This window comes from Prionailurus bengalensis, chromosome B2 (genome assembly GCF_016509475.1).
Source record: "Prionailurus bengalensis isolate Pbe53 chromosome B2, Fcat_Pben_1.1_paternal_pri, whole genome shotgun sequence".
In the NCBI taxonomy this organism is placed as follows: domain Eukaryota; kingdom Metazoa; phylum Chordata; class Mammalia; order Carnivora; family Felidae; genus Prionailurus; species Prionailurus bengalensis.
This window is the reverse complement of record NC_057349.1, coordinates 12895536-12912624: the sequence shown is the minus strand read 5'-3', so window position 1 is coordinate 12912624 and position 17089 is coordinate 12895536. Positions and strand designations below refer to the sequence as shown.

Here is a 17089-nt window from a genome sequence, read left to right as displayed (position 1 = left end):
AATTTCACTGACCCAACTAATTATGGTAACTTTCATTCTCTCCCTGATAACTTTCATTTCCTTCCCTGAAACTTTAAGAACCTCCCATGGGGCGAGGACAGTGAGAGCAAGCAGATTGAGAGCAAGTGGGATGGGCGAAGGCCTCTGTAATTTGCAGACATTTGTGCTAAATGAAGGCTGTGATGTATCTTTCCGGTGAGCCATACCGAATATGAGTTCACTGAGAACAGCCAGAGGCTGCGGTCGTCTGCAAGAAAGTGAAAGACGATTCCTGCCTTTAGCAACGTACTTAGAGGCTAGAAAGTAGAAGGCACATAACGTAACATGCGACCCTTATTAGTTATCGTTTACTGAGCAACTAGGGGACATACATTTCTTTTTGCCTGTGTATGCACACTTTATTTTTTTTAAGTTTTTATTTTGATTCCAGTTAGTTAACAGTGTTATATTAGCTTCAGGCGATTCAATAATTCAGGGTACATAAATTGTGTGTGTGTGCGTGTGTGTGTGTGTGTGCCTGTGCGTGCAAATACACACACACACCCCCCTTTAGTCTCACAAAAGCCTGGGAGATGACATTAAGCCTTTTTCTTCTTTCTCTTTTAACCTATGAAAAAACTGAGGTTTAAAAGAGTAAAGCGACTCCCCGGAAGTTCACCCAGCTAGCAAGCAGTGGGAGTCAGCTTTTGAACCCCCACAGGGGGTTTTTGCCTCAGGGCAAAAGCGGCCTTAGTTAAGGTTGCAGTAAGTTCTAACGACCGAGCAATTTATATTTAACTTTAAGGCCACCATGGGCAAGTCATTTCCTTAATGTGATCCTCATTTGCCTTATCTGCAAAGTGGTTCCCTCTTCAGTGGGTTGTTCTGAATGACTCAGAAGGTGCAGGCCTAGCATTTAAGCACATCCTTAATGTATAATAAAGGCTCCCGGCTGTCAAGTCAACAAGTGAGTTAAAAATAAACTGACATGACAGGCAACCCTCAGAGGGGAGTCGGGTCCCTCAAAGTCCAGGATCTGCACTGACTAGCCACTTCACCGCTTTTATTCTAACAAACATACCCCTGACATCCAAAGGGGATACAAAAAATGGCCTCATCCCCGGGGTCGCCAAATAGATTTACCTGCCCACAATCTTCTCCTTAATTCTATCCAACTTCCCCAGGATTTATTCTTTTGGCATGCCAGAGGTCTGACTCAGCACTTGATGGGCACACAGGGCTTGAAATTAGAGAAAGAAGCAAAACCTCCCAGGAGCGGCCTTTTCCCTCAAGGGAGGCAGGCACAGGCCAAGTCTCCTCCCTATGGGGGTGGGGGGAGGGGAGACCTCGGTGACCCACGTGACGATGCGCATTCCCCCGGCCTCCCCGACCGACCCCAGCCAGTTCGGTCACCGCAACCAACAAGTCTGTAAGCGGGAGCGAGGAAGGTTTGTTAAAAATGTCACGCTGAGCCACGGGTCTGTCCCTACCCCGCCATCCCCCTCCCCCCCGCCCCCACCACTGCCCAGAGCGGGAGCGGGGCGGGCCCAGGGAGCGCGCGGGCGGGTGGGGCGCGACTGCCGCTTCGCGGGGCCTTAAGGGCGCAAGGTGCGCGCCCCTTGGTCGGCTAGCGGCCACACGCGGGAAGCCCCGCCCCCTCCCCGCCCCTCCCTTCGCCCCGCCCACAGCCCATGCCCCACCTCCCGCCCCGCCCCCGCGCCCCGCCCCGCCCCCCTCCCCCCGCCCGGGCCGCCCCCCCCCCCGCCGCCCGGCGCCCGAGCTGCAGGAAGGAGCTGCCAGCTCTAGCCGGGCTTGCCTCAGCGCGCGGATCTGCACCATGCCCCGCATAGATGCAGATCTGAAGCTGGACTTTAAGGATGTCCTGCTCCGACCCAAGCGAAGCAGCCTCAGGAGCCGAGCCGAGGTGGGCCCCTTCGAGAGCCGCAGTGAGGGTGGGATTTGTTTTCCGCGTAGCTGGGGTGGGGGAGGACGGTGGGAGGAGGAGGGATGTGCTTAACCCAGCCGGCTTTTCCGTGTGTCTCTTGGTGGATGGGAGGCTGACCCCCTTGGCCCTCCCCATCTGCTGAGAGAGGGGAAAGCCGGCTGGTTCCCCGCCAGGACTTGAGGTGTCTTTAAGGGACCCAGCTCCGGCGTAAAATTCTAGATACGTCCGGCTGAGTGGGCTGGGGGAAGTACACGGTAGGCTAGACCACAGAGGAACAAAGATCAAGTGGCCGGCAGATTTAGAAAGAATGGGAGGGTGGCTGGAGGGGTGCACGTAGGGCAGAAATGACAAGAGTGGAGCCCAAGTGTAAAGGAGAGGACGACAGCGACGAAGAGCTTTGTGATTTTGGCATTGTCTCTTAGTGCGGAGAACCGACTGCCGCGTTAGTATCAGCTCCGGCAATGGAATTTTTTAAAAAAACCACTGAAAAACAGGCGGATTCCAGAGCGGCAAAAGTTCAGGGTTTACTTTCCACGTTTCAGTGACCTTGCTGGGAGTGAGGCTGGGGACGCGTGCCTGGCGCCACTCGACTTACTGGACAGCTGTAGGGAGGCAGAAAACACCCCAGCACAGGTGCGAGGGTGAGAGGCAGATTGGACCCCCTGGGCAGTTTGGCTGGTTCTGTGTCCATGAGGTCGAAGACTGGCTATGGCTCCGAGTGAGAGGGGAAGGTGCTGCCCCGGCTGGGGCTGAGGAAGGTCACAGCCTGAAGGATAAACTAGTTGCACGGAAGGAGTCCCCTGGAGGAGGGTGTGCTGGTGACCGGGGCGCTGCCTGGCTTCTGAGAGCTGGAGAAGGAGGTGAGGAAGTGACTCCGTGTGGAGGTGGGGTCCGTCCGCAGGAGTAAACAGGAGGAGGCCAAGCCAGCACACTCTTCCAAAGGCTCCGCTCCACGAGACCATAAATAAATCCTCTTGCAAGAACTCTGCTGCCCGCCTGTGCCTGTGCCCGGGCCCAACCGCAGTGCCTGGGGTTGCCAGCCGAGGGCTTGTTTGGATTAAAGACGTGTCCTGTTTTAGCCGGTGACCAGAACAAGACACCTCAAGCAGGAGGGTTGGCAGCCGGACCCAGAGACCCGTAGAGGGTGGGTCTGGACAGGACTTCAGGAGGCCGGGAATGGCTAGCCCTTATCACCCTAGATGGGACGACCCTCTTCCTGTCCTTCCTCGTGTCCTTAAAGGTGCTAAAAGAGTGGCCGACTTTTGAAAGAAAAACAAATGGTTTGGGTGATAGGTAGCCACTGCCTAAGGCCAGAACAAGACAGGAGGTGGGGCTTCTGGGCAGACAGATAAAGTGGTGGCCTCAACATTCTTTCAGTATTTGTTCGGAATCCACTTAGGAGAGAGAAACTTACTAAGCCAAATGGGTGTTTAAAACAAGGATATATTGTACGTATTTTCTGAGCCAGAAAGGATCTGGAGAAGGTAGAACATGTAGAATTTAGGTAATAGAATGAATTACTCTTTTCCAGAGAATAGTATGATGTCCTGCATCATTTGGTTTCATACTTTGAGCCGATTGAAACTGTTAATGTCCCAGCTTCCAATGGCACCTTGCAATCTACGTGTCCACATTGCAGTGAGAACTCTGTGCCCTTGGGAAATGTTTTCACAGTTCCATTTCTGTGGGAGTTTGCCAGCTCTGGGCATGGAAACCTAAGTTAACTGGCTTGCCTTTCCAGTTGGTTCCCCTAATAGCGTAGGTGCCTGGCTGATTGTGTCCCACAATCTGCCTGCTTTAGTTGATGTTGAGGGATCTAGTTAGCCCTAGACCTAAGCAGGCTTCCAGTCCCCTCTCAGTGTTTTCTCAGTTTGCTTGTGGATGCCTGAAATGTCTTACAGGGAGTTAAAAACTTTTCGTTGTGCCATCAGATATAAGCCTAAAATGTGTGCCCCCCTGCATGCAAATTGAAAACAAATTTGAAAGTGGCAAATGACAGTCTTTGAGCCTAACCAGAGAGCAGAGCTGAGTGGAGCCAGGAGAGAAAACATACCCTGTAAGAGCAGAGTCTGGCTCTGGGAAGGGAGTTTCGACTCTTGACAAGATTTATCACAGCGACGGTTTTTTGCTAAGAGCCAGGCCTGGTGTTGGATATCAGCCAGTGAGCAGAAAATGGAGAGAGAGGCAGAATGATCACCCACTTAGATGTTCTAGTATTCCGGTAAGGGCATTTCCGCAAATGTAAACATAAAATGAAGTTGAGGTCAGCTCCCAGCGGCAAAGGGTCCAGGTGGAGGTGGCCCAGGTGGCCTTCCTGTGATTGTGCCAGACGGGCAGTCGTCTCTCAGCTGTCCACTCTTTGCATTTACACACATCTTCACAAGCCCCTGGTACAGGAGAATAAAGTCCCACAGGGCTCCTTGGGGACGGTTGGGTAATCCATTCAAAGGAAGTCACGTGTAAGCACAAACTTTGGCTTTATCTGATGCACGGGGGACATCCAGACATTCCTTGACTCCCCGAGCAGTTCTTCCTGAGAACCCATTTCTGGCTCTGATGTCCCACCTGAGCCCTTAAGCTAGGGTAAGATTTAAAAAAAAAAAAAGAACAAAAAACAAATTTACTAACACAGCCATAGCTTTGGAAGTCAGGCCACGAGGAAATTTGCAGTAGAGAATTGGCCACTTGTCCTAGGACAGAGAAGACACGACACAGTGAGAAGAATTCAGTCTTCTTTTAAAACTCTCTAGTGATTTTTTTTCACCAGTGGTCCAGGGAGAGGCAGATCGGCTCCAGAAAGGTCTGGTCAACCCTCAGGGGTCCACTGCACGTTGGCCTGCAGGGGATCAGAGCACGGCAGTGGAGAGGATATTTGGCTGGGAGCAAGCTGACCTGAATTTTAGCTCAGGCTGTGCACTACTTTGTCTTCAGTACCTTGGCGCTATGTTAGTTTCACAGGGCAGCTGTAACAAAGTACCAGAAAACGAGGTGGCTTACACAATAGAAATGTATTGTCTCCCGCTCCAGGAGGCGAGGAGCCGCAGATCAGAATGTCCATGGGCTGGATCCTTCTGAGTGCGGTGAAGGAGAGTCTGTGACATTTCTCTCTCCTATTTTTCTGGTTGTTTACACACAATCTTGGGTGTTCCTTGGCTCATAGATGCATAGTTCCTATCTCTGCCTTCATCTTTACATGATGTTCTCCCTCTCTGTGTGTGTCTGTGTCCAGATTTTCCCATTTTGAGAACACCAGTCATGTTGGGATGGGGACCCTGTTGTGCTGACCTCGTCTTACCTTGATTGTCGGCGAAGACCTTATTACGGATCTTTTATCCTTTCGGGAGACACAGCTCAAACCATAGCAGCCTCTATGAAATTAGAGGGTGTGAGTAGAATTGTTCTTAATGGATGCTTCAGAATCACCTAAGGAGACACTCCAAAATACACACACTGTCTCCAGCACAAAGGTTCTCAGTAAGTTTGGAGCGGCTTGAGCATATGTGTTTTGGAAATCCTCCTGTGCTGATTCTCATGTGCACACAGACGCTGGGCTAACCGCTGGGGTCTTTTCCATTTGGAGAAGCCCGCGGCTGTCTGGTAATGTACAGCCGCCCGAGCTTCCCGAAATCCTGGCAGCTGGTGGCGAGGCCTGCAAGGGACAGAACTCATGCACAGAGCTGGGCTGGGGCTCACCAAGCATTGCCCTGAGAAAGGCTGGGGGCCGAGCTACAATAACATTCTTACTTCTTGGTCAGACGTTAATTTATTCCACACTTTTGAAGCCACTCTCTAGAACTATAAAGATAAGAGGGGGGTGTGCCTGGGTGGCTCTGTCGGTTAAGCATCCGACTTCAGCTCAGGTCACGTTCCTGTGGTTCATGAGTTCGAGCCCCGCGTCGGGCTCTGTGCTTCAGCTCAGGGCCTGGAGCCTGCTTCGGATTCTCTCTCTCTCTCTCTCTCTCTCTGCCCCTTCCCCGCTCGCACTCTGTCTCTCTGTCTCTCAAAAATGAATAAACGTTAAAAAAAAAAAAGATAAGAGGGATTGTCCCTGTAGACTTACCATTTATAGGTGAGATGGGTAATGGATCCTTTATTTATTTATTTTTTTTTAAATTTTTTTTTTTCCAACGTTTATTTATTTTTGGGACAGAGAGAGACAGAGCATGAATGGGGGAGGGGCAGAGAGAGAGGGAGACACAGAATCGGAAACAGGCTCCAGGCTCCGAGCCATCAGCCCAGAGCCCGACGCGGGGCTCGAACTCCCGGACCGCGAGATCGTGACCTGGCTGAAGTCGGACGCTTAACCGACTGCGCCACCCAGGCGCCCCTGGATCCTTTATTTAATAAGAGCATTGCTTAAACAGTGCCACCTATAGATCTAGGCAAAAGGGGCCCTGCCCCACACCCCACCTCTGCTCCCTTATACCCTCCTCACTGGACAGGGCCAGAGGGCCATGCCTTTTCATGAAGGCCGTGTTCCAGGGACTCAGAGTCCTGGATTTCCTTGCCCAGATGACTGCAGGCTAATTCCAAGGCTTGCAAGGAAGGGCCCCTTCCCAGGCTGTGTTTTCCCAGGGACCTGCCGTGATGCAGGTGTGCTCAACTCCAACCTCAGGCAGTGGCCAGGCAGCAGCTGTTTGGGAGAATGGATGTGTGTGTGCATGGAGCTTCGTGTGCAGACTGGGGGGTCTGTGTGTGCACATCAAGATTTGGGTGGGACGAGAAGAGGGTGTGGACCGGAGGCCAGGGGCTCGCTCCCCATGACACGATGTTCTGGTACTTTCCAGGTCATTAATGTTTGTCAAGGTTTGACACAATGTAGAAGGCTTATGCTTATGTAGAAGCCTGTTAGCTCGATCATAACGTTGAGATATTTAGGAATGTGGTAGGTGGGTCTCCATTCATGCCTTTTTTTTTTTTAATTTTTTTTAACGTTTATTCATTTTTGAGAGTGAGAGACACAGAGCATGAGCAGGGGAGGGGGAGAGAGAGAGGGAGACACAGAATCCGAAGCAGGCCCCAGGCTCTGAGTTGTCAGCACGGAGCCCGATGCGGGGCTCGAACTCAAGAACCACGAGAACCTGACCTGAGCTGAAGTCGGATGCTTAACCGACGGAGCCACCCAGGCGCCCCTCCATTTGTGCTTTTGGCCCCCAAATGTTGGGCTGTGGGACTGACTTTGATGAAGGTGTGTTTAAAGGGCAGGAGAAACATGCATTTTTGAGGTGGGGGAGGGATAGTGCATTACTTTGTGTTCCCTTGCAAATCAGGCTTAGCACAGTGGGAATTTGGAGGTGCTGTAGTTGGTACATTGACCAGCTGTGGCAGATTAAATACCAAGTTTTGTTCCCAGGAGGCTGGAATATTTAAAATATCTATTTCTTTTAGTGAACAACAGGTGTATTTGGGGGGCGGGTGTGTGTCTTTGTGTGGGTAAGATCAGGGAAGATTAGTTAAAACATTTTTTAGGGGTGCCTGGGTAGCTCAGTCAGTTGAGCACCTGACTTCAGCTCAGGTCATGGTCTCGTGGTTTGTGAGTTTGAGCCTTGCCTTGGGCGCTGTGCTGACAGTTCTCTCTCTCAAAAATAAAATAAACATTAAAAAAATTTTTAAAAATGCATAATATTAGTTTCAGATGTACAATATGGTAATTCAACAATCCCATACATCACCTGCTGCTCATCATAGCAAGTGCACTCTTAATCCCCATCACCTGTTTAACCCATCCCCCCCTCCCACCTCCCCTCTGGGAACCATCAGTTTGTTCTCCAGAGTTAAGAGTCTGTTTCTTGGTTTGCTGCTCTCTCTCGCTCGCTCTCTCTCCCATTTTCCTTTGTTCATTTGTTTTGTTTCTTAAATTCCTCGTATGAGTGAAATCGTGTCTTTCTCTTACTGTCTTATTTACTCAGCGTGACACATGTTGTTGCACGTGGCAAGATTTCGCTCTTTTATAAGGCTGAATAATATTCCCTTGTGTATATAAACCACGTCTTCTTTGTCCATTCATCAGCTGAGGGGCAGTCGGGCTGTTTCCATAGTTTGGCTGTTGTAAATACCGCTGTTGCAAACACTGGGGCGCGGGTATCCCTTTGAATTAGTGTTTTTGTATTTCTTTGGGTACATACTCAACAGTGCAATTGCTGAATCTTTGGTGGTTCTGTTTTTAGCTTTTTGAGGCAGCTCCTCACTGTTTTCCAGAGTGGCTGCACCCGTTCACATTCCCACCAGCAGTGCAGGAGGGTTCCTTTTTCTCCACATCCTCACCAACATCTGTTGTTTCTTGTCTTTTTCAGTGTAGCCTTTCTGACAGGTGTGAGGCGATATCTCATTGTAGTTCTGATGTGTATTTCCCTGATAGTGAGCGATGATGAGCATCTTTTCATGTGTCTCTCGGCCATCCGCATGTCTTCTTTAGGAAAATGTCTGTTCGGGGGCTCTGCCCATTTTTAATTGGATTATTCATCGTATGGGTGTCGGGGTGTATAAGTTCTTTATGGATTTTGGATACTAACCCTTTATCGAATATGTCACTTGCAAATCTCTTCTTCCATTCCCTAGGTCGCCTTTTAGTTTTGTCGATTGTTTCCTTCGCTCTGCAGAGGCTTTTTATTTTGTACTCTCCATATGTACTCCCAATAGTTTATTTTTACTTGGGGAAGACAATTTTATTTCTCATTCTTAGAATTAAGGATTGCATGGAATCTACCATAGGAAGACGAAAAATAAGGGCAGGAGTTCACCGTCAAGGCTGATCTTTTTCCAGGGAGGGCTCTGTTTTTTCCATACTGCTGATAGGTTTTGGGGTGCCGGGAAAAGCCCATTGCGAGCTCAGCTGGGTTCAGAATGTGGCTGCCCTCCCCGTGCGTCTTGGGAGGAGTATGAATGATTTGAGACCAAGAAATTCAGATTATTTGAAGCCTGCCAAGCCAGAATGGTGGAGTGCCATTAGCACAGAGGGTTGCAATTAATAGACCCCTTCGGTTATCTCTCAGAATGTAGATCTAACTTGCTTCGCTGAAGTCCAGCCAAGGGTCATAATGAAGGAAGTAGAGAAAGCCATAAGCTGCCTCACCTGTCAGGAAGTTCCTGCGTCTCATTTCCCCTCGGCTTTGCTGTTTAAGGCCGGTGCAGACATAGGACACCATTCACCCAGGAAGCCTGCTGGGAGCTGTGTAGAGAGCAAGCACGGAAGGCCAAGTGACGTGTCCCATGGTGTTTTTTGACATGTTGATTGCAAAGTGAAAGTTGCCTTAGGGACGGACACCTGGGGGGCTCTGTCGGTTAAGCAGTTAAGCGTCAGACTCTTGGTTTCAGCGCAGGTCATGATCTCCTGGTTTGTGAGTTCGAGCCCCACACTGGACTCTGTGCTGACAATGCAGAGCCTGCTTAGGATTCTGTCTCCCCTCTCTCTTCCCCTCCCCTACTTGTTCTCTCTCTCTCTCTCTCTCTCAGTAAATGGGTAAACTTAAAAAAAAGTTGCCTCAAATGAAAAGAGAAGGAACTAGACCAACAGTGGTAAGGAATGATTATTGCTGATCTATTCAGTGATTAATGGCTGATATATTCATATATGTATATATTATTGGTGATCTGTCCAGGATTAATGTAGGTTGAAATCACTTCAGAGACCAGAGATCCACCCCTGTGTGTCTCCTGCCAGTTCTCCTGGGGAAGCACCTGCTTTCAGGATGATCCTGGGTCCCTCACGGTCCAGCCCAGGGGACAAACAGTGCTGAGTAGGTACGACAGGAAATATAACACAAGATATCCGAACTCAGCTGAGATGCCACGTGAGGTGTGGAGGCACCCTAGGGATTCGCAACAGTGAAAAGGGGCTTCGGAAGGGGAGGAGGTGATGTTCCTGAGATCACTCCCTGACAGCTGGAACCGAGGCCACGCAGGCCGAGGCAGAGGCGAGGCGTTCTGGGAGAACGGCGCTGACTGCATACAGGCCCTCCTCCCTTGTTCCGCACGGTCCTGCACTTTCCCACTCACTTTCTCCATTGGCTGAACCCGGCCAGAAACCAACCTGGGCATCGGAGCCTGCAGGGGCAGGGGGTGACCTTCCTGTGGTAAGGGGGGGGCGGGAAAAGGGTGAAGAATAAACCTGTGAGTAGGCAGGTCTCGGATCTGCCTGGGACAAAGAAGGGGTTCTGACTCTGTTAGCTCTTGGCGCGTGCCTAGCAGACTTTTGCTGCGCCCACCATCCTGGCTTACCTGTCCTGGATCCCCGACCGCTGGGGCTGGGTTAGACACGACGAAGTTGGAGTGACAGGAGAATTGGAGGGCCCTCCCTCCACCATTTGCGCGTCAAAGGAACAAGTGTGTGTTTGCTTAGACACCTGGCTCCCTGTACTTCCTCTCAGCTCTTTGAAGGATGCTCAGAATTACAAAGCAAGCTGAGAAGGTTGACAGGTTAAGGGATTCATGGTTTGCAGCTCGCTGTGGGTGAATTTGGAGTGTCTGCTTCTCTCGGTGGGTGAGAATTAAAGGGAAAGTCATGCCTTTGAAGGGATGGAGGTGAAGGGTGGAGCGGATTTTCCCAGGAGGGGAATGGTCCCTCCGGTGCCTGGAAGTGGGGAAATGTAGCATGCGTGTGGGTGTTTAGGGCCAGGATGGATGGGGCTGGGGGCGGAAGGTGGCAGGCAGTGGGTTGGGAGCACAGCTGAAGGAGAGAGCTTCCGATTCTGAGGTTTGGATCGATGGTGGGCCACCAGTGCCTTGTACTGCGTTGGCTTTGTCCCTGGATGACCACCTGTTACTCTGACTCCTCAGGAGCTCTCCTGTTTTGGGGCCACGTGGCTCAGCCCCTAAGAGACCAACGGACCGAGGGACACGCACTTGCTTTTTGTTGTTCGCCCTTGCTCCAAACTCTAGAAGTTCTTCACGGATCACTTGAAGAGCACTTCGTTTCTGTTTCCCTTTTTGCCAATTAGGTGGATCTTGAGCGTACCTTCACGTTTCGGAACTCGAAGCAGACCTACTCGGGGATCCCCATCATTGTGGCCAACATGGACACCGTGGGGACATTCGAGATGGCAGCAGTGATGTCACAGGTAGGATGACTCTACTGCTCACCCTGGACAGGTGGTCAGGAGCCCAGCCCGGACTCGCTCAGACACAAAGAAGAGGAGAAAACTGAGACATTCCGGATCATTTACTGTGGCCGAACTATTCGGTTCTGAGTCTGATGGCTGCCGGGAGGTACTTCTTTTCTTTTCCGTCAGAAGACAGAGTCTGGACTTGGCGTTCAAGGAGATGGCTTAGGTCTGCACCCGTTTCTTCCTTGAAAATGCTCCTGGTAGTTTTAGAAACTAGAGATATTGTCAAGTGAGGCTAGTGTCGTGTTATAGAAGAGTGACCTTGCCTTTAAAATTAAGGCAGGGGGCACCTGGGTGGCTCAGTTGGTTGAGAGTGTTGACTTCGGCTCAGGTCACAATCTCACAGTTCATGAGTTCAAGCCCCACATGGGGCTCTCTGCTGTCAGCCTGTCAGCGCAGAGCCCGCTTAGGATCCTCTGTCCCATCTCCCTCGGCCCCTCCCCAGCTTGCGCTCTCCCAAAAATAAGTAAATATTTACAAAAATAAAATAAATTAGGGCAGACCCGCCTTTGTATGCAGTCTGTGCAATAGCGTTTATTACCTAATTATGTACGAAACACTTATGGGGCACTGATGTGCCAGCCAGTGGATACAACGTGTGTAATGTTGTGACAGCTCCTCCCTGTGTGTTCCTTTTCCTGACGGGGAAACTGAGGCAGAGAGGAAGAGGAGAAGTCACTTGGCTCAGGGCATCCAGTCGGGTAGAGACAGAGCCAAGATTCAAACCCAGACTGACTCCTAAATAAGGGATTTGCCTCCCAACTCACACGGACAGGTAACAACCTAACAGACCTAACCACACAAGGTCCATTTTAGCCAGTTAACTAGTCTCATCTCCTATAAGGGGAAGAGTTAGTAGCCAGGCCTTGGGAAAAATAAAAGAAAAGCCATTTGTGGGCAGGACCTTTGTCCCACACGGCTACGTCCGAGATGCAACACACCTTATTCATCTGAGATGTGAAATGTTTGCTTCCGACGTGCACAGAGTGTGTGTGTCTATTTCCATTGATAATGCCTGCCAAGGGAAAAGATAAATCCAATTAGTTGAAAGAGCTTCTCGCTGTGGGCAGCAAGCCAAACCTCAGGAGGTGTTAGGATTCATTATTAGCCAGTGATTAGAAGGAAGATTTTGAAACAAATTATGAATTCGCAAAGTGGAATCGGGGGTGGTCTGTCTGACTCCGTGATCAGTTCTATTCAGTCCCCACCGAGTTTCGACCCGGAGGCTAGTGAATTCATTGCTAAAGGAATTTGTTTTTGTTTTTTGGTTTTTTTTCCTCCTTGTCTTTTCCTTGCCCTGCTCTGTGATCAGCCATTGCTACTAATGAATTCTGTATTAGTATAAGAGTGGGTGGGATCAGGGAGCAATGAGTAATCCTGATTAATTATCAGATTACTAGTCCTTGAAGAATATAGAGCTTGCTGTGCCCTGCCCATTTTGACAGGAAGGAAGGACTCACCATTCTTGAGACAAGGTACGCTGAGAATACAGTGAAATAGCATACGCTGAAACCATGTGTGGACACTGTGAGCTTTCTCTTTCTAGGATCCACTGAGACAGTGTGCGTTAATAAAGCCATGGAATTTTAGAATGGGAAATTGTAGATGGGGAAGTCAACCCAGGGAAGTTAGGAGAGGGTCCTGACAGAGAAGGAACCCGAGCTCTGCAGTCAGATAGACGTTTGATTCGGGCCTTTGCCCTCCTTTGGCCAAGCAGCTGTTAAATTCCTTAAGCTCCGTTTCTGTCCGTGAAGCCAGAGTTACTGTATGAGGTTGCTTGAGGGGGTAAATGGCACGAAATGGTGTGCAGGGTGCTTGGGAGCAAAGTGTCGATGTTGGATCGGGTTGATAGTCCTAGATTGGGGATTGTAAGTTACAGAATTTCCTCCCTCCCGCCCTCACTCAAAAATACCAACAACCGCCCGTGTTTAGCAAGACATGTTTAGATCATGAACGCAAAGAAAAGCTTTCAGGTGTCAGTTGAGGTTCTTTTGGATTGGCTTAAGCAGCAGGTGGCCCTCGGGCGACCCTTAGGGGCAGGGCAGCTGCTGTCCTCAGCTCTGTGCCTGACTCAGGTGGTGGGCCTGGACAGGGTTCTGAGAACTCTTCCCTTTCCCTCCCTCCCCGGCCTCCGGGCAGGGCCTCCTGAGTCCGGAAGGCAGTGTTGTCCCATCGGATTAGAATGGAAAACGCGGTTTTGTGATTTCACTGGTCACACCTTGTCTGTTTTTGGTTCTTAGCATATTTAAAGCAAATCAAGCGTGAACATCAGGAACGCCTAATGCTTCTGTGTCGTGGGGTCACCCCTGCCACACGGAGGCAGGAGAGCTGACTCATTTGACTTCTTGCGCTGATGGTGCTGTTTTGTTCCCTAGCACTCCATGTTTACGGCAATTCATAAGCACTACGCCCTGGATGAATGGAAGCTCTTTGCTGCTAATCACCCAGAATGTCTGCCGGTAAGACTACACCCTGGTTATAAATTCCACTGCTTGCAGGGGTGGGGAGACAGACTTCAGGGTAGTCGAGAGGATTTGACCTGCAGACAGACATGCGGAGTCCTTAGAGCTCTGGGGAGAGGCGGTAGTGGGCCCCTGACCCTCCAGAACATTCCGCCGAGGGAAAAAGCCGGGCACGAAAATCTGTGTCTGTTTACATGAAATGGCAAACCAGGCCAGCCTACAGAGACAAAGTAGATTTTGGTGGTTGCCTAAGGCGGGCAGGGGGCGGGAATTTGAGGGTGAGGGCTAAAGCGTGTGGGAGCGACCGAGGTTCTGGGGTGACACGTGTTTTAAAATCGTGAGGGCGGATGCGTGACTCTGAATATGCCAGAAACTCTTGGACTGCACTCTCTAACGGGGTGAGCTGTGAGGTGTGTAATTATATCCCAATAAAGCTGTTATTAAAAAAAAAAAAAGGCAGTTTGAAAATAAGGAAAATCCCTATTATTATGTAACGCACCTGACTTGGCACCTGGCACATCCCGAGCCAGTGCCAGCAGAGAAGTCTCTTGGCATTGGAGTCGCTCTCCCCTGTGATCAGATCATGTGTGATTGGAAAATGACTTCATACGGTGCTGCTTTTGAGCTTATTACACTGCTCTCTTTTTCCCGTCCCCGGCTGTGCTGCGTGGAGATTGTGGGTTCGCGAGAAGGTGGTTTGGGCGATACAAAATTCCGGCTTGCTGCCAGATCTTTTCATTTTTTTTCCCCACGTTGTGTTTGAATGAATTATAATTGTGCCACCTTCTTCCCTTCTCTGTAAGGAGTTCGGAGAGCAATGATTTTTTTTTTTTTTTTTTTTTTTTGGTCATACCTCTGACTCCTGTATGGGAGTTTCTGGCAACGTGTTCTAAGCTGGCAGCCTGACCTTCGTGACCAACTGTGATCGTTTGACTTCCTACTCTGCCTCCGTGCCCCCCCCCCCCCACCAAATTAAAAGGCGAATTGAAAAGGGGAAAATGTCAAATGCTCGGTGACACGGAGACAAATGAACCAATGTTGAGTTTCACTTGCCAGACTTTAACAGCAACGAAAGGGAAAATGGGAAAGGCAGCCTTGCTCTCGTGGGAGGGAGGGATGGGGCCGGAGCTGGTCAGAATGTCAGCGGGAGCAGTGAAAACGGGTGTCGACGCAAAGAACGAGAATACACGCGTATCGAGTGACTGGGCTGTTTACGCTCAGTATCTGGGTTGTCACTACATTGTTGTGATTTGGGGGGAGCCACAAAGGATACTCAGATAGGTCCCCCATCTGTGACTTCTGGCTTTAGAGAAGTGACATAAAATATAAAAGGAGAGATGCCGACTCCTGGGCACAATCCCATGGCTTAGTGGCACCAAGGCACAAATGACTAAAAACAAATTTTTTTTTTCCCCAGGGAGCAGATTTTCACAGGAGCAGGGGGGGTGGGTTGGAGAGCGTCGGTGCTGTGGAGGTTGGGGAAGAGGGTGTTTTCCCCGAGGGGCGGGCGGTGGCTCCAGATGTGAACAGGGACAGGTGCGGCTGGGAAGGATCGTTTTAGGCTCGTGGGTTCTTGCACCGTTTGGACGTTTTCCCCTTTTAATAGGAACCCCGAGTCTTGGAGCTCTTTGTGTAGGTTACGACTTGCATGTTGTGAAATTATCGTATTGGGAGTAAAAATGAAAATAAGAAGGATGGGGCGCCTGGGTGGCTCAGTCGGGAAAGCGTCCAACGTCGGCTCTCATGGTTTGCGAGTTCGAGCCCCACGTCGGGCTCTGGGCTGGCAGCGTAGAGCCTGCTTGGGATTCTCTCTCTTCATCTGTCTGCCCCACCCTCCCCCCCACCTCTCTAAAAATAAATACGTAAACTTGAGAAAAAGACAGAGGAAGGAGTTCTGTCCGAGGAGTTTGAGACATCTTCCCCTCCCTCCCTTGCTATACGAGATGCTCAGTGACGGCCGCAGCTTCAGCAGGAGGAAGCCTGTGTTGACTGGCCACGTCTTAGTCTTCTGCTTCTCCTCATCTCCTAGAAGAGAGTTCACACCAGCAGCTCCACGGTTCAGAGTTCCACATGGCTTGAAGAAACCAAGGAAAAGCCAAGGACTAGGTTTCCTGAATAATTAGAGATGTAGTTACCCGAGGGGCGCCTGGGTGGCTCAGTAGGGTGGGCGCCCGACTTTGATCTCAGCTCAGACCGTGATCTCGCAGTTTGTGAGTTTGAGCCCCGAATCAGGCTCTCTGCTGTAGGCGCAGAGCCCGCTTTGGCTCCTCTGCCCCCCTCTCTCTGTGCTTCTCCCCCACTGGCGCTTTCTCTCTCAAAAATAAACATTAAAAAAAACAATGTACTTACTGGAAGATTCTGTGGCCGAGGTTCAAGGTTAAGGATATATGCACTTTAATGGGGGGAAAGGTAACTGAAGCAAAGTGTAGTTAACCTAATGAATGGATCACGAGTCTCCCTTACCTCTGCTGTTGTGTTTCTTTTTTTTTTTTTTTTGAAACATTTATTCATTATTGAGAGGGAGAGACTGAGCATGATCAGGGGAGGGGCAGAGAGTGGGGAGACACAGAATCCGAAGCAGGCTCCAGGCTCTGAGCGGTCAGCACAGAGCCTGAGGCGGGGCTCGAGCTCACCAACCGGGAGATCATGACCTGAGCCGAAGTTGGACGCCCAGCCGACTGAGCCACCCAGGCGCCCCTGCTGTTGTGTTTCTTGAGCAGATCTGCCGTGTGTGTATTTGACCTGGGTACACCTCAAAGAATCACTGCACCGTCCTCAGCATAGGCGAGTGGGGGGGGGTGGGGGGCAGGGTCTGCCTTTGAATGCTACTTACTCCTCAGGCCTTGCTCTTCCCCGTGTGTTTTGGTACAGCACGTAGCCGTGAGTTCGGGCAGCGGGAAGAGCGATCTGGAAAAGATGAGCAGCATCTTGGAAGCCGTGCCGCAGGTCAAGTTTATCTGCCTGGACGTGGCCAATGGGTACTCAGAACATTTTGTGGAATTCGTGAAGCTGGTGCGTGCCAGATTTCCAGAACACACTATCATGGTAGGTATGGCGGAGGGCTCTCCGGGAGGGGGGGGGGGGCGGAGGGGAGCAGAGAGAGGCTTGCTCCGTGTGCGGGGCGGGGGGGGCTGTGTCGGTGCTTTCTTGTTGAGACGAGTGGAGAATCCTCATGAAGAGGCGGCGATGGAAGGTCTGCAGACTGGCTCCCCATAAAAACTAGAATCCAGATCAACGTTACAGGGTGTTGGCTTTTTATCTCTGCTAAATGTTATCAAATGTTTCTTACCGTGTGTGCCCCTTGAACAAAGGTCTTCTGTGACCCTCTTTACTTAAGGAGTTTATTTTTAAAAAATGAGAACAATGAGAGGTGCCCGAGCGGCTCAGTCGGTGAAGCGTCCGACTCTTGATTTTAGCTCAGGCCGTGATCTCGTGGTTCGTGAGCTCGAGCCCCGCATCAGGCTCCACGCTAACAGTGCGGAGCCTGCTTAAGAGTCTCTCTCTACCCTTCCTTGCTTGCGTGGGCATGCTCTCCCTTTCTCTAAATAACATTAAAAAAAAAAAAAAAGAAAACAATGAAACTGGGGTTAGGTTGCCACCTT

General features: G+C 50.5%; 1 protein-coding gene across 2 annotated transcripts in view; it reads left to right on the top strand.

The window, feature by feature from the left end:
* Nucleotides 1-1345: 1345 nt before the first annotated feature.
* GMPR (guanosine monophosphate reductase) overlaps nt 1346-17089 on the top strand; it is a 53083-nt gene continuing 37339 nt past the window's right edge. Inside the window, exons 1-5 of one of the 2 annotated variants that reach the window (XM_043590769.1) lie at nt 1346-1427; nt 1830-1903; nt 10861-10980; nt 13401-13484; nt 16359-16532. In XM_043590769.1, the coding sequence (XP_043446704.1) occupies nt 10936-10980; nt 13401-13484; nt 16359-16532 (303 nt within the window). In that variant the 5' untranslated portion in view covers nt 1346-1427; nt 1830-1903; nt 10861-10935. Of the gene's footprint in view, nt 1428-1729; nt 1904-10860; nt 10981-13400; nt 13485-16358; nt 16533-17089 lie in introns of those variants that run through there. The other variant, XM_043590768.1, reaches the window with a different exon arrangement.